General features: G+C 34.9%; 1 protein-coding gene across 3 annotated transcripts in view; it reads right to left on the reverse strand.

The window, feature by feature from the left end:
• Positions 1–20,697, reverse strand: part of U2SURP (U2 snRNP associated SURP domain containing) — a 46,004-nt gene extending 25,307 nt beyond the window's left edge. For 2 of the 3 annotated variants that reach the window (XM_023533157.1, XM_011364443.2), the window contains exons 1-12: positions 20,543–20,697; positions 10,994–11,038; positions 9,569–9,700; positions 7,424–7,522; positions 5,519–5,633; positions 4,948–5,081; positions 2,513–2,580; positions 1,866–1,960; positions 1,746–1,781; positions 1,575–1,657; positions 415–580; positions 11–222 (exon numbers count right to left, since the gene is read on the reverse strand). In XM_023533157.1, coding sequence (XP_023388925.1) covers positions 11–222; positions 415–580; positions 1,575–1,657; positions 1,746–1,781; positions 1,866–1,960; positions 2,513–2,580; positions 4,948–5,081; positions 5,519–5,633; positions 7,424–7,522; positions 9,569–9,700; positions 10,994–11,038; positions 20,543–20,587 — 1,230 coding nt within the window. In that variant the 5' untranslated portion in view covers positions 20,588–20,697. The remainder of the gene's footprint in view (positions 1–10; positions 223–414; positions 581–1,574; positions 1,658–1,745; positions 1,782–1,865; positions 1,961–2,512; positions 2,581–4,947; positions 5,082–5,518; positions 5,634–7,423; positions 7,523–9,568; positions 9,701–10,993; positions 11,039–20,542) is intronic. The other variant, XM_011364444.2, reaches the window with a different exon arrangement.
• Positions 20,698–23,341: the final 2,644 nt, after the last annotated feature.

Below are 23,341 nucleotides of genomic sequence, written 5' to 3' on the forward strand. Positions count from 1 at the left end.
TTTAAATTACCTTCTCAAAATCCTCTTTGTTTTTAGGTGGCGGTAACATGGGAGCATTGGGGTTTTTTAACCGCTCTCTAGGTTGTGCGTTAAAAGGCAGTCCAGATGGAGGTGGGGGAAGCGTATGTTCCATCATGGAAGGTGGAATGTATATTGGATGTGGAGGAATAGGTACAGCTTTACCCCAACCTAACTTCATTTCAAAAGACATAATCATCTTTCCTACAAGAAAGAAAAGAAAGGTCACATTGGTAATAACTCTCAAAATAAATAAAAGATTTCAGTGATTTGAATTTTTATTTTTAACCTTTCCATTTCTGGTCCAGTTTTCCCCTTAAGTTTTTATAAACACTTCTCAGAACCAAAAAAAAAAAAAGTCTGAATTCTATATATGGACAATAAAAATTCACTTACCATTTAAATTTTTTAAAGCTCTTTCAGCATCTCTTCTGTTCATAAAGGCCACAAAGCCACAATTTCTCTCTCTTGCTCTTTCTTCATCAGTTCTAGGCCACATAATTTTCACACTGGCTAACGGTCCAAACCTTCCAAATTCTTGGCACAACATTTCTTCATTCATCTGTTAAAAGATGTGTTTTTTGGTATGCAAAAAAGGAAAGAAAGAATTCTATGCAACCGAAAGCAAAGAAGTTTTTGCAAAATGAAAAAAGATATATTAATGCTACATTTTTCCATTCAAGTACTAGGACTTCAACACAAATAAAATCCTGCCTTCATGGGGTATTCACAAATCTTTTCATATCAGAAACACACTGTTTTATGTAAAAAAGTGGCCAGGGTGATAGAGGCTAGGTGGCTGGAGAAATCTAAAGCACACCTTTACTTCCGCTCTTCCTCCTTTGGAGATCCTGCCATCTAAAATAAGCTATTCTACGGTTATAGTTTGGGCATTTAGCAACATTTTTCAGGCAGTGGCAATTACTGTATTTAAGTTAGGGAAGAAATATTTGTTGGCAATGCAAGAAAAAAAGGATCTGATTACTTTTTCTTTTTCCAACACAATGCTACCAGTGTAATCATGTATAGAGAAAACAAAAAATGGTAAATATGCGATGAGGTCAACTATACAATTTTTTTTAAAAAGCATATTATAGAACAACCACTACATTTCCCATAACACAATTAACACTGACATGTGGAAAAGAATTACAATATAAAAGACAAAAAGTACAAATGCTAGTTTGCTGTTAAGGAAAAAAAGAAAAAGGAAATCCATAAGGAAGCAGGCTATGCATTAAAAGGGTATAGTTTCAAAAGAATACTCTCCACCACTGGTCATATCCTGATGTGATAAATAATAAAAATCATCACCTAGTAAAACAATTCAATGTATAGTCCAGTTACAGAAAGAGAAGACAAGCCCTTAAGAATTATAGCAAAGCAATTCAGCCTATACCAGCAAGATATTGTGAGCGACAATCTAGTTCCATCAAATTTGCTTACTTCAGATTCTTGGCTATTTTTTTTTTTACTGCTGACAAAGTAGTTTTCTTCCAAAGTAGTTTCCTTCCAAAAGTATAAACCAACATTCATCTTACTTTTTCTACTATTACCTGTGGATTAATGTTTCCAAGGTATAAATTAGTAGTGCTTGGATCGCCTACATCATGTGACCCAGGTGCATAATCATCAAGAACTAAGGCAAAAAGAAAAAAAAATTATAACCTGAAAAATACAAAGTCTGGACAATTTTTATTAATTAAAAAAGCAAAAAACTGTATTACCACCAGATGATCTATTTCTTCTTGAGGGCGCATCCACTTTAAAAAGGGAGAAAAGAAAACAATTCTTAGTTTTTAGAGTAGTTAACCACAAATATAAACATTAAAATAAATGTCACTTACTGGAACGACGCTGACCATCAGAATCCGACTGAGGAGGCTCAAATCGACTTAACCTGCCTTTTGTTTTATGTCTCTCATCACGTTCTTCCTGAATCCTGTTGAAAACATTTATAATCACTAATAATATGTTTGTTCACGTTTAATAATAGAACTTACCAGGTATCATCTTCAAATAACTTGAAATATGTGTAATTAAATGCCAGTACTGACAATCAAGATTAGAGAGTCGCTCAGCTTTAAGAGTCATGAAAAAATTTCTGATATATCATATACGCAATAAAATACAAAGCCCATGTTTAAGGTAAGGAAGAAATTCAACATTAAAACCAAGAATCTGTTCTTTCTTGGCTAAGTTTGACCATTCTTCACCCATTACACCTCAGTAACTATATTGTTTTCACTACAAATAGGACTCCGAACATTAACCAACTGAATTGCATCCATATAATGCAAGCAGTCCAGATGGTGGATAAAATGCTAATTCATTTTCAAACATACCCCATATACAGCACTAAAATATCTAAAACAACCTCATGGTAAGCCAGTTAGTACTAACTAAATGGTACACCACATTCTTCACACCTTCACACCTGTAAGCATCAGCTCACTATACCTATGATAGCTACTCTTAGCACTAGAAAACTTACTGTTTCAATTCTTCTTTGAAGAGTTCCAAATTGCTTTTTTTCTTTTCTTTCTCCCCTTTCTTCAGTGGCTATGAAGGATATGACAAATTATACTTCAAACAAAAGAAGGTTCAACAAAACCAATGGCTCAATAATCATTTTAAATAATTTTTATTTTAGTGCCAATTATGTTCTAATTTAAATTAAAAAGAATGAATGCTTCTCTTATCACTGAACTTCCTTTCCTGTTCTCTCAAACTAAAAAATTAACAATTATTAAAACAAACAAAATGACAATAAGCAATCTTATAGTAAAGGAGCCACTATATCACCCAAAAGCGTGCAATACTTAGGCTTGAATATTGTTAGAGGGGAACAGGTGGCAAAATTAATGAATACAGAGTAACTGAACTACCATGTAAAGTAACTGCCAAGAACAACTACCAAAAATATGCACCCTCAAAACAATAAACATAGGAGGATATGAATTACTTAAACAATCAGTAACATCATTGGATTTCCTTTTAAAATTACTTCCAAAACTGCTTTTGGAATAACCTCTTTTAAAAGTGCCAAAATAATTCAATGGAAAAAGAATAGTCTTTTTAACAAATAGTATTAGGACAACTGAATATCCACATGCAATAAAGAATGAAGCTGGACCTCTACTGCACACCATATACAAAAACAAACTCAAATGGTTCACAAACCTAAATGGAAAAGCTGAAACTATATAACTCTAAGAGAAAAACATAGGAATGAAATCTTTATGATTTTGAATGAGGCAATAACTTCTTAGACATGACACAAAAGGCATGTAACAAAAAAAACTGAAAAACTGACCTTCATCAAAATTAAACATTCATGCTTCAAAGGACACTTAAGAAAGTGCAAAGATAAACCAAAGAATGAAGAAAACATCTGCAAATCATATAGCTGATAAGAAACTCAACTCTAGAAATTGTAAAATATTCTTACAACTCGACATTAAAAAAGAAATAAGCAAATTAAAAAATGGGCCAAGAATCTGAAAAGTTATTTCTACAGAAGACAACAAACGGACAATAAACACATAAATGCTCAACATCATTAAGGAAGTGCAAATCAAAACCACGATTAGGTACAACTTTGCATCCAGCAAGATGACTAAAATAAATATGAAAAAACAGACAAGTGCTGACAAAGACATGGAAAAACTGTAACCCTCATACATTGCTGATGGGACTGTAACATGGTACAGCTGCTTTGAAAAACAGTTTGGTTGTTTCTCAAAAAGTTAAACAGTTGCCACATGACATAGCAATTCCACTTCTAGGTATATACAAAAGAATTGAAAACGTAGGTCCACACAAAAGCTTATACACGAATGTTTATAGCTGCATTATTCTTTTATGATAGCTAAAAAGCGAAAACAACCCAAATGTCCATCAAGTGATAAATGGATAAACAATATGTGGTATATCCATAATACAGAATATTATCCACCATAAAAGGAATGAAGTACTGATCTATGCCACAACATAGATGAAACCTTGAAACATGATGTTAAGCAAAGAAGCCAGACACAAAAGGCCTCATGTTATATGATTCCATCTGCATGAAATGTCCAGAATTGGTAAATCCAAAGAGACAGAAAGTAGATTAGTGGTTGCCAGGAATTGGCGATGACTAAAATAGGTAGATAGTTCCTTTCTGGAATAATAACAATGTTCTGAAATTAGAAATCAGTGATTACTGCACAACTCTAAGTATACTTAAAAAAACCAACAACACTTAATTGTATACTTTATAAGGATAAATTTTATGGTATGTGAATTATATCTCAATGAAGCTGTTACTTTTTTAAATTGCTTTCATAGCTATTTTAAAAGTCACAAAAAAATCAGTCTCACTATTCAGTGCAATCGTATTTCTTCATCAGATCTGATTCTAGATGACATAACCCACATCTACCTACCTCCCCCCACAAAAACCCCTCAAAAAATAAAAATTTTTCTAACATTGAGAATATTTAAAAGAAACTGTTGCTAATTCTGACAGTAATTCCAAATATCACAAAAATGTTCTAAGTAACAGACACATTGTTGGAGTATATATAGTCTTCCAAAGTTAACTGATACTACATATGCTGATACAATTTAAATATCTCAGAGTTCAGAATTGTTTAAAAATACAACCCCATTCATTATTTTACATTAATACCTAAAAATAATCAACTTTTTACTTGCAATTAATATAGTAACAGCAAATGTTCACTGTTCAAAGAACATAAAATATATTAACTACATGTCCTAATTTATTTTCTCTTATACAGGAAGATTAAGCATCAAAACTCAACATCTACTCTCAAAATTAAAAACAAGAAACCAAAGTCCTGCTTACAGTGAAAGTACTGAAAGTACCATTGGCAATGTCATCTCTAAATATACATGGCCACTTATTTAAGTATGACTTACAGGTTTTTTGGTTTCTATCACAAGAAGAGATGGTGGTCTTTCATTCGATGACTGATTTGGAGGATTTTTTTGATCTGCAAATCTTGAAGATGGCTTATAGATTTTGCCTCTTTTTTCATCAGTTTCATGTTCTTCTGAAATTTAAAATACTAAGTTTCAATACTATTTTCATATTATTTGGATTTTATTTACTCGTTATTTTATTTAAAAATAAACAAAAATAAAATACTTTTAGTACTAACATACATCACTATTGACAATACATGAAGTTAAATTCAAATATTACTGCCTTACTCTCAAAAATACCAATTTAATCATTTTATAGTAAAACTATGAAATACATTAAAGTTTTTGCAAAGTTCTCTGCTGTCTTAAACCTTGGAAGGTAGTAAGTATTTTTAAAACTTATCTGACTCTAATTTCTCAGTAATCCATATTTCGTCATTTATTTTGCTAATTAAGATCACCACAAGAGAGTGCTAATAGAAAAAGCAACCAAACTTCTCTCATAATTACCTGCAGTCATTCATCATTTTTGGATTTACTCAAGGATTATAATACTTACACTTACCTTTAGCTGCATTAACAACACCTCCACGCACAAATGTTTTCACTTTATTACCATCGCTTCCTTCAAAAGCAGCAAGAAATTCCTCATATATCTCAGCAGCAGCCTTTTCATCCTCCTAAATACACATAAATACATTAATAGCACTTAATATAAAAATTATTATTGTATATGGGGTGAAACTCATCAAGGAAAAATGTAAATGAAACCTTTCCTTCACTGAGGAAAGTAGGTTAAACAGTCTTAGTCGGTAATATCTAATCCTTACAAAATATTAGATATTAGTTAACAATGAAACTAAGAGAAGCTTTGATCTTCTACTGGCAATTTGTGGAACCAGAAAAGATCTCACTAAATAAATTTGTTTAGAGACAATTCAAGTGTCAAATTGTATGACAACTGACTGTATAAAATATATTATCTCATTAATGTTTATAATTTCTAAGGCACGATGACTTAATTCAAAGTGAATACAAAGATTTCCTTTATAAACTACCAAAAACATGTTTATTAGAAATTAAAGCAATATCTCCAGAGAGCCAGAGTTGGCATTTAAAAAAAAACTCAGAACCTTGACAGTTTCCATTAAAACTATTCTAAATGTCCCCCGAAATGTATGAATAAAAAGGACAATAGAACGGAATAGAAAACACAGAAATAAATCCAATAACATGGCAATTTAGTATTCAATAAAAGGAGCATCAAATCAGTGAAAAATAGATGGATTTTTCAATGAATAATGTTGGGATAACTATTTGAAAAAAGGTAAAAATGAACCAATTATTCACATTATATACAAGTATAAGTTGCAAATTAATCAGATTTAATTTTTTTTAGAAATGAAACCATGTTAAGTATTAGAGGGAAAAAATGAGAAATTCCTTTATACGCTGAGAATGGGAAAATCTTGACTGAAAACCCAGAAACCATAAAGAAGGACTGATAAATCTGATTATATAACAACATAGTTTCTGCAAGGAAAAACACCAGAAGCAAAATGAAAGGACAATCGATAAACTAGGACAAAACACTGCACCTTGTATCATAGATCAAGTGTTAATATACTTAATATACAGAGTTTCTAAAAATAGAGCTTACAGAAAGATTGGTTTAGATAAGAGCAGACAGTTTACAAAATAAATACAAGAAAATCTGTTTAATCTTACTTTTAAGAGAAATGCAAATTTAAATCTACACTGAGATACTTTTGTTCACCTAGGAGACTGGCAAAACTCCTCTGATAACATCCGTTGTTGGCAAGGCTATAGAGAAACCAGCTCTTATACATTGTTGATAGGAATGCAAAATGGCCCTACCCTTACAGAGAGCAAAGTGACAATATTAGCAGAGTTATTTATGCATTTACCATTCAACCCAGTAATCTCAATAATAGGAATATATCCCAAAGATACACTAGCAAACAAAAAAAAAAAGCCATATGTATAATACTATCCATAACAGCACCCTTCAAAATGTCAAAAGATCAAAACAAAAATGCCCTCAACAGAATTTTAGTTGAATAAACTATTGCTTATCTACACAGCTACTTAAAAAAAAAAAAAAGGCAAGGACTAATTCAATATACTTGGAGTAATCTCTGAGATATTTTATGAAAAAAGTGAAATGGAGAAAAGTGAACTAACTATACAAGAGTGGGTACAATATATATGTACACACACGCTTATAAAAAAGAATAGATCAAAAAATAACCAAAATTGTTACATAGTAGAAAAGGGATAGAAGCTGGACTCCTTTGAATATACCCTATATTACAGACTTGACATGGGAGTGGCAGCTGAGAATACCCCGGAGGTCCAAAGTCTCTGAAAAACTTCTCTCTTCTGCCCATACACCGCTGCCCCTTCAGATAGTTTCCAAGGATAACTCAAAATACATTTTAAACATTACCTTTTTCTTTAATTCTTCTTGCTCTTTCTTACTTAAAGTTCGCTTAGCTGTACTCATTTTTCCAATACTGAATGCTTTAAGTTTGTTTTCTAGAAGAGGCTGGATAAAGAAATAAAAAGCATACCTTTACATACAAATTATTAATGCTATCTATAACTCAAATGATACAGCTCAAATGATAACCAAATTTTCAGATTAGATGACTTTAAAAAAATAACTCATTGTAAAAAAAAGCTGATGGCACTGTAAGCATCAGGTGGCTTGCCTACCTTAAGCTTAATTCTGAAGTAAATATTCATTAAAGAATATCATTCGCTAGCTGAAGGTCAATAACATACAAAAGCCATTTAAAAAATTTAAAAAAAAAAAAAAAAAGGTAAAAATGAAACAGAGATATGCCCAGGCTTAGAACTCATTCAACACCTGCTCGTTGGCAGCAAGAATAAAAACACTTAAAAAGGGAGAGCACAGATGTTTCTGGGCAAAAGAAGCAATAGAAAAAACAGACGAACAAATAGAGAGGAGGCATACACTTCCATGGTTCAGTAGCAGAAATCTAAATATCATCTATAATCCCCATTTCAGGTAGTACAAATCACATCATTTTCTTTTATAATTCTGCAAATCACCTCATGCTTCATTAATAATACTGATGTTTGTGAACATAATCATTTCATTTACTTTGCTAGGAATATATCACATACAGTATTTTAGGTTTCCACACAAATTAACATTCACTGATTAATTATGAATATGAAAAAATAGTATTTTAATAAAGTTTCCATTTACGTAAAAGTAATTTCCTTCTGAAATATAGCTTCAATAAATTATCTGTAGACCTTTAATTGTTCAGTTATTCATATGAATGTTAAATTTTGATTTATAAATTTTAAGAGGAAAATGTTTATTAAATATAACCTAAAATATTAATCTGCTATTGAAATCTAAAGATTTCTCTAGCACCTACCAAAATAAGAAGTTAATCAATTATAAAATTAGACCTTATCAATTCTGTTATTAAAAAGCCTAGCCCTTGAGATATGCAGCATCAAAGAGTAATATTGCTGCAAACTATTTTAAAGTTACATCAAAATCATTTGAAAAACTAAAGCAGTTTATAACTCAAAAGTCTATACTGGGTTTAAGGAACAGATTCAAAATAAAATTCCCACCCCCCCACCTCACCCCTCAAATAGAAAGAAAGATGTTTTGCCATCATTCAGCATCTTTGGTTTCAACTTCAAAAGTTTAAACAAATTGTAAAATCATATATAAATTCAATGAAAAACAATTTTACAAAATAAAATGTTAGAGATCAAATTTTATTTATAACCTAAGAGCTATGCCCAAGAGAAAAATGGTTAAGAAAATTAAGAAATGTTTACTAAAAGAAAGACAATCATCCATTAAGTTTATTTACAGAATTTTTGCTAAAATTTAAAAACTTAGAACTGAAAATAATATTTTTAAACGTGCCCCTGTAAAATGGATCTCAGCAAAGTAAAAATACATTTGTGCTGAGAAATATTAAACAAGAAAAATAAAGTGTTAGCAATGTTAATACTGGCTGGTGGTGATTGTCTTCTTTATCATAATTTCCAAATTTAATCACAAGAAAACATTACTTAAAATAGAAAAAAAGATGAAAAGAACATGAGAGCACTTTGTAGATACATGCAGTAAAGAAGCTCCTTCTTTGGGTTCTTGGATTGCCCTAGACATTGCACTAACCAGAGTGAATAGCATCTGCTCTGTTTGCTTCCCAGGGCAAGACTTTAAGCTCTCTGAGCAAGAGCTGTGTTTTAATCATCTGTGTATTTCCAGTGAGTAGTTTTGGCACTTGGTTCCATATATGTTTGGTATGGGAGGAGAGAGGGGATAACAAATCTGACCATTAACCATTTTACACCCAAAATGTTTTGTTTTTCTTTAAATTTTAAAATTTAAATAAAATATCTCACATACGAGCTAAAAAACGTTTCCTTAGCTGAACTTTAGTTTCTCATTAACCCGAATACAATGAAGAATACTATTTTCAAATAGTACAAGATAAAAGAACAACTACAAAACCAAGATATCCAACCACCAAATTCAATCAAGGACAGATTAAAATCATTATACTTTCTTATCTTTATCAATACTTACTCTTGAAAGATTCTGATGAGGAGAATCACAAAGGCTTTCACGAGTACTTTCATTCCTATAATTATGTTTCCTTGGGCTCTTAGGTCGTGTTCGACTTGGCATATCACTATCTGAAGGTCCAGATGTATCCATCTTCAGGAAAAGTAAAACAAGTTTTTAAAAATTCCACGGGTAACAGTAGAAACTAGAAATAACCCAAATGTCCAAATATTGAAAAATTTAATTATACACTAGCAAAACCCTTTTTAACATCACCACGATTTCATCAAAAAAGTCCTTAAGTACAAAGAAAGTTTTCAATAATTCTAACAAGCTCAAATTTTATATCAGTAACAAATACTTGTTTTCCTTGAAGCAACAGGTTCATTTCCTTCATTTTCAAGAAAATATCTGTCAAACCCCAAGCCTGATAAATCAGTCTGTCTGTCAGATGCTCCTTCAAATAAAAATGGTAATCCATGAAAAAAAGAAGCCAATTTCATTTCTCAATTTAAACAATTCCACAAGTACTTTTCCTCAAGACAAACATCACACTTTGGTAAGCAGAAATGCCTTGTATGTGCTTCCCATTTCATCCTACACAACATTAAAAGACCCACAAAATATAGTAATAATAATTTTTACTGCTTCATCAAGAACAATATTAAGTGAAACTAGCATATTTTTACTGTGCCTGTGGGGAAGAATACAATGACTACTAGTACATTTTGGCAACACTGCCTTGATTCCTAAGGTGCCAGTAGTTTACCTATCAACTGCTTTTTCACCATAAGTGCAAATGTCAACACAGTGAAAAAAGCACATAATATCTTAGTATTATTACAAAATAGTTTTGAACTCACAGACCCCCCCTCCGCCCCGAAAGATTCTTCGTGACCTTCAAAGGTCTGAAGACCACACTTTTGAGTACTGCTATAATAACACACGTAAAGAAATGTTTATCGCAGTACTGTTCAACATGTCAAAAAGCTTTAAACAGAAAATATATGCCCATCAGAGAAACAGCTTACTAAATAATTGAACCTGCCCCTGTGAACATTATGATGCCATTAAGAAGACTAGATTACAGTTATGCCTGTTGACTTGCAGAGATTTCCAGTAAGTATATTATGCCATAAAAAAAGAATGACAAGTACACACATTTATGTATGTACAGAATTTTATAAGCATGACAAAAAAATGAAGGAAATACACACACTAGGTTTCTAACGGTTTGAAGAGCCCAACTTATACAAGAACACCAAAAAAAGGAGGGCACCTAACAAAAAAGATGAAATAAAATAGGCACTTACAAAAAAGGTGAATGAAAATAGTCACTTACAATATAATTATATTTATTTATCAAGTGAAATCGTTAAGTATAGGGATATAAACAAAGAGAAATTAAATTTTAAAGAAAAAAGAAAAATTGCCTTTTATACTCACATGCGCATCTGAAGATCCAGATGAATGAACATCTGATGATCTGGTCTGCAAGTATTAAAAATAAAAGTCAATATTTAAATGATCAGAAAATCTTACAATGCTAACGAGTGTTTCACGGACTCAATTTTTCCAAACTTGTAGCAATTCTTCCTCAGCTAATAAAACCAAACTTACAAAAAGGTTGTGATCCAAAATAAATGTGCAAGTCAATTCTTTAAAATTCGGAATGCCTATTTCCGAAAATATGATGCAAATGATAGTAGGATAATTACAGTGGAAAACTAACCATAATTTTTACAACAGAATTTTTGTGCAAAAGCTCTTCTCAAGCCATAAAACAGTGTTCACTGCTTCAACACTAATATAGCAGCAACTTCTTACTACACAGCAAAAAGAAACCTCCCCTTCTTTCTTTCTCTAACCACCCAAAGTCATATAAGCAGCAGATTCTAATGCCATGAAAACCCACTTGATGTCTAGCAAATGACACAAATTCTACTACTGCAGAAATAGTTCAAGAAAAACAAAATCCTATTATCAAATCCTTGTTAGGCCTCCATTTTGAACTTGTTCTAAGGGAGCTGCTGCTTCTTCAGCATACCACTACTGCTATTACACAAGGAAGAAGTCAGTCTTCAAATAATGGCACCTTCCAACAATGTCAACTCTTAAAATTTCATCTTACTTTTTCTTAATTGATCTACATTTCAAATTTCATACAGCATACAATAACTTATTGGTTTTTCACTATGCATCTAAGAACAAAGAAGCCAAGTTGCAAGGCTATTTAAATACGATTCATATAGGCCCACACAGTATTGCTTTATTTATCTTGTCTAAACATAAGGCTAAGAACAGCCTATTGGATTTTCATACTGAATCAATTTACTCCTCTGAACTCCACTGTACTGGCCCCTAGACAAAATCAGCCCCAAACTATCAAGCACTGAGATACTTCTCACCTCTATTCTTTCTATCCATTTTTCTGTCGCCAACCTTATTGTATCCCCCCTTACTCACTTTCTCCTCCCCCTAATCTTCCTTAAAAAGCAAGATAGCATGGAAGAAATTTTTTGATATTTAAATAACTATCAAACAAACTTTGAAACACAGTTTGAAATGCACCTATTTGCATACACATAAATGAGAAAATCTGAGAATAACTAACTTTTCTTAGAAAAAAGTTCAGTCAAAAGGCTGAAAGGTTTGAAAAAAATAATAAATTGCCTTCCAATACTGTAGTATTATCCTGCTATGAAACAAAAATATCCCAATCATAACAGTAACAAAAAATATAAAACACTTAGAAAGCAACCTGTTTGAAGAAAACACAAATTTCACAGAAAGATTCAAAGTTATTCAAGTCACCTTTTGAAAAGACTCATCATATTCCTGAATGAAAAAGCTCATTATTAAGACAATATCAGCTATAACCAAATTTATTTTCATATAATACAATTTCATTCAACAGCTCAAAGTACCAAAGGGAAATATTTGCAAATGGGATTGCCAAAAAAAATTCTAAAGTTCACCCTGAAGAAGCATGAGTAGCTAAGAATGTGTTAGCCTTTCTTTAACCTTCTATGCCACCACATTCAAATAATCATTTCTAGGACTTAAAAGTAACAACACAGCTTAGGAAGATGCATCAGCTGATTTCAATTAACCTAAGATGACACTGGTCATATCTACTGCAAACCATTTTTCACTGACACGCAGCTATAGCTACAAAGCATTCATAATGGAACTTTTAAATAATTTTATTTTTCAATTACAGTTGACATACAATATTATATTAGTTTCAGGTGTGTAACATAATGATTAGACATTTATATAACTTACAAAGTGATCGCCTCGATAACTCTGGCACACATCTGACATCATACATAGTTATTATAGTATTACTATATTCCTTTTGCTATACGTTATAGTCTCATGACTATTTTTTAACTGCCAATTTGTAATTCTTAATCCCTTTCTCTTTTTGACTCATCTCCCAAACCCCCTGCCACCTGGCAACCATGAAAATGTTCTCTGTATTTATTTGTTTCTATTTTGTTTGCTCATTTATTTTGTTTTATAGAGTCCATATGTAAATGAAATCATACGGTATTTGTCTTTCTCTGACTTATTTCACTTAGCATAATACCATCCATGTTGCTGCAGATGGCAAATTTTCATTCTTTTTTATGGCTGAGTAATATTCCATTGTATATATGACCACTTCTTCATTCATCTTTTTTAAGTTTATTGGGGTTATATTGGTTAATACAATTATACAATTTTCAGGTGTATATTATAATTTGACATCTATATATTCTATTGTGTGATTACCCACCCCCGAGTCCAGTTTCCTTCAACTACCATATATTTGATCACCTTTATCCACTTCATCCTCCCCCAACTCACCCTATATTTAACCCCCTTTACCCCATCTACCTCCCCACTCCTCCCCTAGTCCCTACCCTCTGGTAACCACTAGTCCATTGTCCATGTCCCTGAATTTGTTTATCCTGCTCATTTGTTGCTCTTAGGTTTATATCCCACATATAAGTGATATCATGTGATTTTCAACTTTTTCTGTCTGGCTTATTTAGCTTCGCATGATTAACTTGAGGTCCATCCATGTTGTCGCAAATGATAGTATTTCATCTCTTCTTAACTAATACTCCATTGTATATGTACCACATATACAATATGTACCACAGCTTCTTTAGCCAATCATCTATCGTAGGACACTTCGGTTGCTTCCATGTCCTGGTCACTGTGAATAGTGCTGCTATGAACATCAGTGTGCAAATATCTTTTCGGATATGGGTTTTCAAGTCTTTGGGGTAAATACCCAGTAGAGGGATCGCTGGATCATATGGTAGATCAATTCTTAGTGTTTTGAGGAACCTCCATACTGTTTTCCATAGTGGCTGTACCAATCTGTAGTCCCACCAGCAGTATATGAGGGTTCCTTTTTCTCTGCATCCTCTCCAACATTTGTTATATTACTTGTCCTGTTGATTATAGCCATTCTAATAGGTTTGAGATGGTATCTCATTGTGGTTTTGATATGCATTTCCCTAATAGCTAGCGATGTTGGGCATCTTTTCAAATATTTGTTGGCCATGTGTATGTCCTCTAGGGAGAAGTGTCTGTTCAGGTCCTCTGCCCATTTTTTGATTGGATCATTTGTTGTTGTTGTTGTTGTTTTTGTCATTATTGAGCCATATTAGGCTTAAGAACAGTTAGAGATTTAAAAAGTAGTTACCAAAATTTTAAAAGAATAACCAACTTCTAAGGTTAGTGGTCCACGTAAACAGTAAATATAATGCTACTTCAGAAATTGAGCCCCTCCCTCTAAACCTGGAACTGAACTGTATTATTTATCTTGGGCTTGGGATTTTTCTTTTTTCCTTTTAAACTTAAGAACAACAAATTAATGATGCTTAAAGATCTTCTGAAGTCCACAGCCCTAATTCCTCAGCCTAATGAAAAGACTCAAAAATAAGTGATGAAAGAGAAGAATAAGGGAGGTTTGAGGCAATAAAGAAGCAGATATGAGAGGAATTTATCCCAGGGTAGAGAAAAATAGTACAGATGTAGAGAAAGACAGTAAGAAAATCCAAAAGGAAAAATGATCATTTGATGGCTACTGAAGAGATAAAGGTGAAGCCAACTACACTTATGCCATATGACCCTGTATCTTAGCGACAGAAAATAAAAACTATTTTTCTGGCTGCTCCTACTTTAAGGCCTCCACACCCGAATTTTCAAATTAGCCAGCTATCCACAGTAATATTCCTCCAACACTGCTCTTCTATCTAGTCAGCTCTCCATTCCCATTTGTCTCCTAAATGGGCTTCTTTCTTCTCTTATTCTCTAAAGCATCAACTTACATCTCCACAAGTTTAACAACTTCTCTCATAGGAAGCAAATTGACACCATTTTTCATACTGCAATGACTCTCAATTTTTGATCTTCAATCTTGCTCCCTTTCATAGGTTCCAATCTGTTCTCAAACTACCTCCTGGACATCTTCACCTGAATGTCTGTCTACAAGCTACTCAAATCCAATATATCTAAAATTCCTCATAAACTAGCTTATCCCCTTGACTTTCTTACTTCTGACACTGGGTCCTAACTCTCAAATACACATAATCTGGAAGTACTAAAATGTTAAGAGCACAGATTCTGGAATTAGACTTCCTGGTTTTAGCACTTACCAGATTTGTAACCTTCGGCCTAGTTCTTTCATTTGTAAAGCTGAATAGCATATGCCTCGGAATGTTGTGAAGGACAAATACAGGTGAAGCACTCAGAACAGTGTTTGGTACATAATAATTAGTAAGTGTTAGCAGCAGCATTATAACAGGGCCATCCTGCATGACCCTTTCCTTATTCCCTGTAATCAGTTGAGTCATATTCTGTTCATCCTACTCCTAATACAGCTATTCTACAGCAAGGGTCCCCAACCCTTGGGCAGTGGACTGGTACAGGTCTGTGGCCTGTTAGGAACCAGGCCTCACAGCAGGAGGTGAGCCGCTCTCCCAGCACTAGCATCACAGTAGTCTCAGCTCCACCTCAGATCAGGTATTAAACCCTCATAGGAGCACTGGTCTCTGGTGTCAAAAAGGTTGGGGATTGCTGTTCTACAGGGACTCCTTTTCCTTTCTAAAGACACCACTGTGGTTCAGCTCTTCCCTTTAGTCAACCATTTACTGGTACTATGTCTTGCATTAGAGATATAAAGTAAAATAAAAAATAGCTTCTATTATGAGGAGCTAATAAAAGAGTCAAGTCAAAATGTGGCTATGCCACAAGAGCACAGAGGGCAGGGAATATTAATGGAACTGGGGAAGATGTTAGGGAAAGTTTCCCAGAAAGGATCTGAAGTGAGATTTTTTTTGAAGCAATCTTCAGTATCAGTAATACTGCAAAAACCTTTAAACGAGTCCTCACATCCAAATCCTTCCTAAACTATGCCCCAGAATAACTTCCCTAAAGGATTTCCTGCCTCGAACTTTCCATGACTCTCTAATTTTATTCTGTAGCATTCAAACCACTCCACAATCTAGCTAAAACTTACCTTTCTATCTCAGCTCTTTTGTCATATGCAAGTGCCTCATGCACTTGCTAAGCCACATCACTTATCAATCCATTTCCCAGCGATTTTTTTTCTTTGCCTTACCCATCTCTTTTTTATACTATCTCTATCCTTCCAAGCTCTGCTTAACTGTTCAAAAAGACTCAACCACATTCCTCTATGCTCTTGAAGCTTCTCCTTCCCCACCCTCCATTTAACCAGCTGTCACTTATTTCTCTAAACTTTTAGATCTTCTGATAGCTCTGCCTTGTACTATTATTATGTGGTGATGCTCTTCTTCCACTAGCCGGCATGCTGCCCCATGGATATGGTGTTATTTAACGTCTTCTTCCTCAAAATCGAACACAAGATCTTGCAAAAGTGACAGATTCTCAATATACATGTTGACTTAACTTGTTGGAACAAGTTCCTACACAAAATTAAACTCCACACTCTTAACATACTAGCTGTCTACTCACTAACATGTAGCAGTTACCTAGCTTCATAACTCTCCAAGCCAAACCAAGATCTACCTCTCAAAAAACTTTGTATCACTGAGACATGCACTATGTATAATAAAGTTAAATACCTAACCTGAAATGATCCTTAAAATTACATCCAAAACTACCAATACACGAAAATTTGTAACTACATTTTGAATATCCTATAGTTTATCTAGACTGAAAAAAAAGTTCTAGGGAAAACAATTTAACTCCAAAAAAATTATTTCAGCAAAATCTCTAGCACATGGCTGCTATACAATAAAATGTTAAAGCTACTTAACAATAGTATAAGAGGCAAATTACTTGTAATATTGTTCTTGAGTTTAATGTCCTGTAGCAAGTTTTTATTTCTATTTCAAAATTGATGCTCTTTGTAAAAAGGGGTAGAGAGGCAGGAGTCTTCAACTTGCGTATCAAATGAGACCTCCTCTCATTTGCCAGTAAAGCAAATGGGTATTGGGGCGGGGGGGGGGGGTTCAGGAATAAAAAGAAAATTAAAACGACTTTTAAAAAACCAGTGCTCCTATGAGGATCAATTCAATACAATAAGATAGGAATTTTTTTTACTCATGTCAACAGTCATATTCAAGTACCAGTGCCACAAATACTCAAGTTTCTAAAAAGCACTAATCAAGAAAATGGAAGTTCATAATTCCACTCTCCACCCAAAAACACAACCTTCCACACATAAAACTAACTACCTTATACTTTAAGATAAGGTTACAACCATATCATAATATTCAGTTTAAACCAAAACTGGCAAACTATGAAGAGCCTATTTCAAGGTTTGTGTTTTGTTTGGAGTTTTTCATATTTACATCTTACGTATCTTCAGGTATCCCCCTCAAAACACACACACACACACACACACACACACAGAGAGAGAGAGAGAGAGAGAGAGAACATGTACATAGGCAGTAATAAATTCCTAAGGATCACAAGCCTTAAATGGATCCTCATTTTACCTACTTCTTACAAGTGAAATACTCGGTTTATCAGCAGTCAAAATAGCTCCTAAACCAATTTAGCACTGGATATTAAGGAACCGAGCAGTATTTTCCACTTTATTTACCTATATAACCCAATTTTTAACAATATGGCAAAAAATAAGCACTGTCAGAGTGAAATAACACGGCACACAATTCAATATTAGTACTATTACCAGCACAGGAGATACAGAAGAAAATACCACATTCTCTTCATATCCTCATTTTATTGAACAAGCAACCAAGACAACTCATAAAATAAAAATAATTAATTTTATAACATAAATTCTTAGTAACTATGCCTAACGATTTTCTAAGCAAATATATAGGTTATCTCTGTTTCTCCTCTCAAAATGAAAGGTACAACATAGCACCAACACCCCTTTCCCCCAAAGTAATATTTTGGTCTAGTGATAAACAAATAATGCATAGGAAAATTTAGCTCATTCCTAAAACACTGAACTTCTACATTTGCCAGGCTTTAAAACTAAATTACAGCAAAATTGCACAGAAAATAAAACACAAGATCTCTTCACTGGGGACGACGATACATAAAGGTAAGTCATTTGACTATTCATACATAAAATGTAATTTTTAAAGCTAAAAGAAACTGTAGAGGTTATCTAACTTAATCTCTTTATTTTATAATTAAAAAACCAAATAATTTTGCATTATCAATGGCAAAAATCCTGTATATTGTACATTTTCCTCAATGCCTAGAAATATGATTAACCAGCATTCCTACCCATATCAATGAGAATTTAACTGCCAAAAAAGAATGAGCATGGAACAGAGCATGTTCACTCCATTTGTATTGTAGAATGTCACTCATCTGCTGTCCCTAGAGGAAGGAAAATCAAAACACAGGGATCAAAGGCTAGAAATTCCAAATACTGTAGTATTAGCCAAAATGATCTGATACTCTCTCCAATAATTTCTGGACTTGTGTTAGAAATAAAAAGCAACAATCTGGGCAGTCATTATTACAGTTGATGACTTAGATTCTAAATCTCAGGATTAGAATTTATCCTAACATTTTGAAAAGTGCTTTTTATTTCCTCTATGAACAAAAAGGAGAGGGAAAAGGAACTAATATTTATTAGGTACTTTACAGATGTTAACTCATTTAATCCTTACATCAACCCTGTAAAGAAAGAATTACATCTATATTACAAAAGAAGAAATTGAGGCTCAAGAGTTTAAGCAGTCTGCCTTAGTATTACAACTATAAATAATTATCAAGTTAGGATTTGAATCCTAATCTAGTTTGTTATCAAAATCCAAGATCTTTCCACTACACCAAGCAGCCTCCATATTAATAAAGAAAACCATGTCGATACCATTTGAATTCTGAGATACTGATTCAATTTACAGTGAATGAAAACCTAATGCCATATAAACTAAAAAGGTATGTTACTGGAAGATCCAACAAGTTACTTATACTTAAAAGTCACACACAACCATGAGAAGTACTATTATATAATACTGAACAGAGACATTAAAATGTTTTCAATGTATCCAAGGCCTCAAAATAGGAGATACTTAAAATATTACTTTGAGAAGAAACAAAAATGACGCTTATGAGTGAATTATTATAGATTTAGCTAGCTTTAGTGATCGTTCCCAAATAGTAAGCAAAGCTGTTTTTGTCATGAGTCTGTTGAGGGGAAGTGGGTAAAGTGTGTCCAACTATTCCTCTGCTCCTCAAGGGGAAATGTACCAGGGAGGAAGGAAGAAAATAATAACGAGTAAATGCAGAATGCAAAGTAGCCAAAACTGGCCCTCTACCATAGTTTCTACATAACTGAAGGATGTCTGGTAAAGCCATTACTAATTATGAACATCATTCACCAAATCAAAAAGATTATGATTTATTAGAAACTGAGAAAGCAAGTACAAAACGAGTTACTATGTTTGTCAGAACAAACTGTAAACGCAAGGGTCAACAGTAAACTTGACTTCCTAATAATCGACTTATAATTATACACACTCTTTAAGATGTAACGTCCCTAGAACCTTTAAGTGTTTCACAATTTACATCACCAACAAAAAGCTTAACAACCACTTCGAGCAGTACCTATTACTTTTAATATCGTGTTGAGAATTCAAAGCAAAAAAGATTAAATGACCCGCCCAAGATGGCAACTAAGGCCTTACGCTAACCACAACCTAACTAATGCTAAACTAAACTACAGCTCAATGGTTTCACAATACGCACACATGGTTCCCTGTAAACTCAAGGCAATTTACTAATCTTAGGAGGCTTCCAAGTCTCCGAAGTTTCCCTTTCAGTGGAACATACACACAAAGATGCAAGAGACCCGGAGTCCTCGAAAATGAGCTCTCGAGTGAAGTGCTCATTTTATACTTCCTCTTAAATGAAATAAGACCACGTGTAGAGTAGCACTAACCTTGGCGATGCAGCGCTGCAAAGGAGAGCTGCTCCCGCCTCTGCACTTCCTACCCCGCGTCCCTCCAGTACTGGTCCCCTCACAACTTGAGGCCCCAGAGATTATTTATTTCCAGGAGGGCATAAGGGAAATTGCGGGAGGCCGGAAGCGTTAAGATTGAAAAACAAATAACCAGAGAAAGAAGCAGACCCTAAGCACGGGGAAACGATTCCCGCCTCTCCCAGGCACTGCCCGGCGCCCTCAGAGCGCAACAAGGTGAGATACAGGGGCGCTTTTTCAACGCTTCAGACTTCAATCTAAATCCCCGATTTCACTCCATTGCAAAGCTTGGGCCGAACTACTCACGGCACCCCACCCCATCCCTGAGCCCGCCCGCTCGAGCCAAATCCAGGCTGGGACTAAGGGGAGATACCAGGCCTCTCAACCTGCGCACCACGGTGCGTCGGCACCCCGGCCTACCCTCGCGACCAGAACGCGGACTCCCACCCCGATCTACTCCTGCTGGCCAGAATGGTCTGTAGGTCCCAGATGACAGTGAGAGACTCACTGACTTACGAAGTCCTCTAAGAAATTACCTTTGAACTGGCCTTCTGAGACCCGCCTGGCGTTTTGTCCGCCATCTTGAGCTTTGCTCCTCCTTCAGCGGCCGCAGCAGCACGGGCGAGTGGAGCGCCGAAAGAGTGGATCACAGAGGAGCCCGCCAGAGAGTCTGCAAGGCCGAATACTCGATTGCCGAGATAGAGAATTCCGGCGTAGCTGCGCCACGTGACTTCCGGTGTTATTAATGCACCGGCCCCGCCCACTACGCCGGTATTTCTGTTTAGGTCGGCTGCTTGTTGTGTTATTGGAGCCCGTAATTTAGAAAACCTCCTTGTACTGGTTTTCAGGGCTGGTTGATATATAGCTCTTTTTCTAGCGCCAGCCCTTGATAGGTGCGAACCAGTTGTATTTCCTGGACGAGGAGGGGACGGCTTCTTAAAGAAGAAATGCACTGGTCACCTGGGAGTGGAGAGGGGCGCTTTTACTTTAAGAAAATAAGTCTAGAGCGGACTAGGGGTCCCGCATTCCGCGGACAAAGATGTTCGCGCCACCTCGAGAGCTCACACCCTACTGTGAAACTTGCAATATGCTCAAGGTACCTTAATATAGAGTTGCGCCCAGAAAGCGGAGAAGAGGAGCATTTGACCCACCGAACCTGAGATTCCGGCAATAGGGGTGTGCGGTAGACGCTATTAGGATGTCTACAAAATGGGTGCCCACAAAGGCAGGATGAATGAGAAAGTCATAGTTTTCTAAATCTACCGTAAATGTATGTTATTTAAGAATTACATTCTACAACTTAGTATTTTTATTTTTAATCACAAAGTGCAAGAGAACACAAATTTTTCTGTACTTAGTTTTTTAAAGTTAATAGGGTCTATATTCAAAGAAGGAAAGCTTACTTGAGAATATCATACCCGAACCTAGCCAGTTAAGGAAAATGGAAAGAACATTCTCAGCAGAGGGAGTAGAATTAAAAGCCTGGTGGCATAAACCAGTACAGGCTTCTGTGCAGTCACCATAAGCAGTCAAGTTTTATTAGACTAGTTGTAGAGGGATATGACTAGAGAGGTGGATGGGAGCCAGTTCACACAGGGCTCTGAGGCAACCAATGTGCTTAAGAGTTAGAATTGTATTCTGAGGATGAAGAGTGGCCTTTGACAGTTAGAGTTGTGACGTCAGATTCTAAGTTTTAAAAGATGGCTCTGAAGACTGGTGGAAGGGAGGAAGAAAAAAGTTCATGATCTTTGCTCCCTAATTCAATTATGCAAAATATTTTGAGCCACGTTTTGTGTTGAGAGGCTTACAGAGACAAAAATACATTGTCTTTATGATTTAAAATTTAATGAAGAATGGGGAAGAGAAACAAGGGAACAGCAAACGGCAGAGTTAAATTGATGTTGCAAGGAAGGATTGATAGCTGTAGGAACTCTGAAGGAAGTAATTCAGAGGATAGGGGTAGGGTAAAGAAATGGAAGAGGTTTCACAAAGAAGAATTTGAACCAATTCTGAAGAAGTAGAATTTTTGTCTGTTGAATGGCGTTGGTAGAAGAGGGTGGGGAGCTGGGGTAGTGGTGAGGGAAGCACTTAGAGAAGTATCTGACATTTGGCAGACTCTCAGGAAAGGTTAACAGTCACGTGTCAGGCACCGAGGAATCAACAGGCTAAGGCTCATGTTCTGTGTGAGGGGATACGGGTAGAAGAACAGACAATAAACAAATAAGCAAACAAGACATGATTAGAAAGTGACAAGTGCTATACATTAAAATGGAATGATGCTTTGCAACCTCTAGTCCAAGTGAATTTATTCTCAGCCTCATTTTTTCAATTCTGTGCTTCTCCTCCACCACCACCCCCAACCCTACCCCAGCCCCTCATCCTGGCCTCTAATTAAGGGCTAATCAATTTTCTACTTTAATGGAAGATGTCATTTCCTCCCGGATCCTTTATAGATCTCTCTCCCTGCACCAAGCCTAAGTTAGAGACCCTACTTCTGATCCACAGTAACCTATACTTTCCTACTCAATGTGCTTATCACACTAGTTCTTAATTATGTTTACAATCTAAGATTAGAAAGTGAAATTATCTTCACTTGAGATGAAAGGAAAGGGAGTGGGATTGGCTATGCCTAATTAAGTTCTGATTAGGTTCTGGCAATGCTGCAGGCTGACTTTGTCTCTATAAAGTGAATGTATGCATGCATTGAAATCCCTAAAGTCCTACATTTTTACTAAATGTTAATGCCAAAGGAGTTAAAAATAGCATTAATGCAGACTTCTTTCTTCTTTTTCATACAATAAAGCCCCAAGGCAGCCAAGGAACTCAGACAAATGTGACTTGACTAGAAGTGATAGATCTTTATTAAGGCCTGATTAAGCACACTTCTAAAAACTCACAATCATGGTTATGAGCAGAGTTCTCCTGAATATATATAGGTCATGAAATCTTGGCCCTATTACTCAAACCACAAATTAAGGAGGATGAGATAGCATGAATATAATACAAATGTGATTTTACAGAATCTGAAATTTTTAGATGTACAATTACTACTACACATTAATAAGGAAATCATACAATTTACTGCAATTAGTATTGCTTTTTCACAATCATACTAAAACCAGGCCGTTTTTCTCTTCCTCATGTACTGGTTTTCTAGTCTCACACCTGTCATCTGTTGTTAAGGGCTCTCCGTGCAGCTGTGTTGAACAGCAATCACAAAGTAGTGCCAGATGCAGTCCAAGGAGGTGTTTTCCTTGGCTCAAGCAGAGAGTTTTTTTTTTCTTTCAAATTTGAGCTCACATTTTTAAATTGGGAGATTTTACATTTTTATACTC

This window comes from Pteropus vampyrus, unplaced genomic scaffold (genome assembly GCF_000151845.1).
Source record: "Pteropus vampyrus isolate Shadow unplaced genomic scaffold, Pvam_2.0 Scaffold97, whole genome shotgun sequence".
NCBI lineage: Eukaryota > Metazoa > Chordata > Mammalia > Chiroptera > Pteropodidae > Pteropus > Pteropus vampyrus.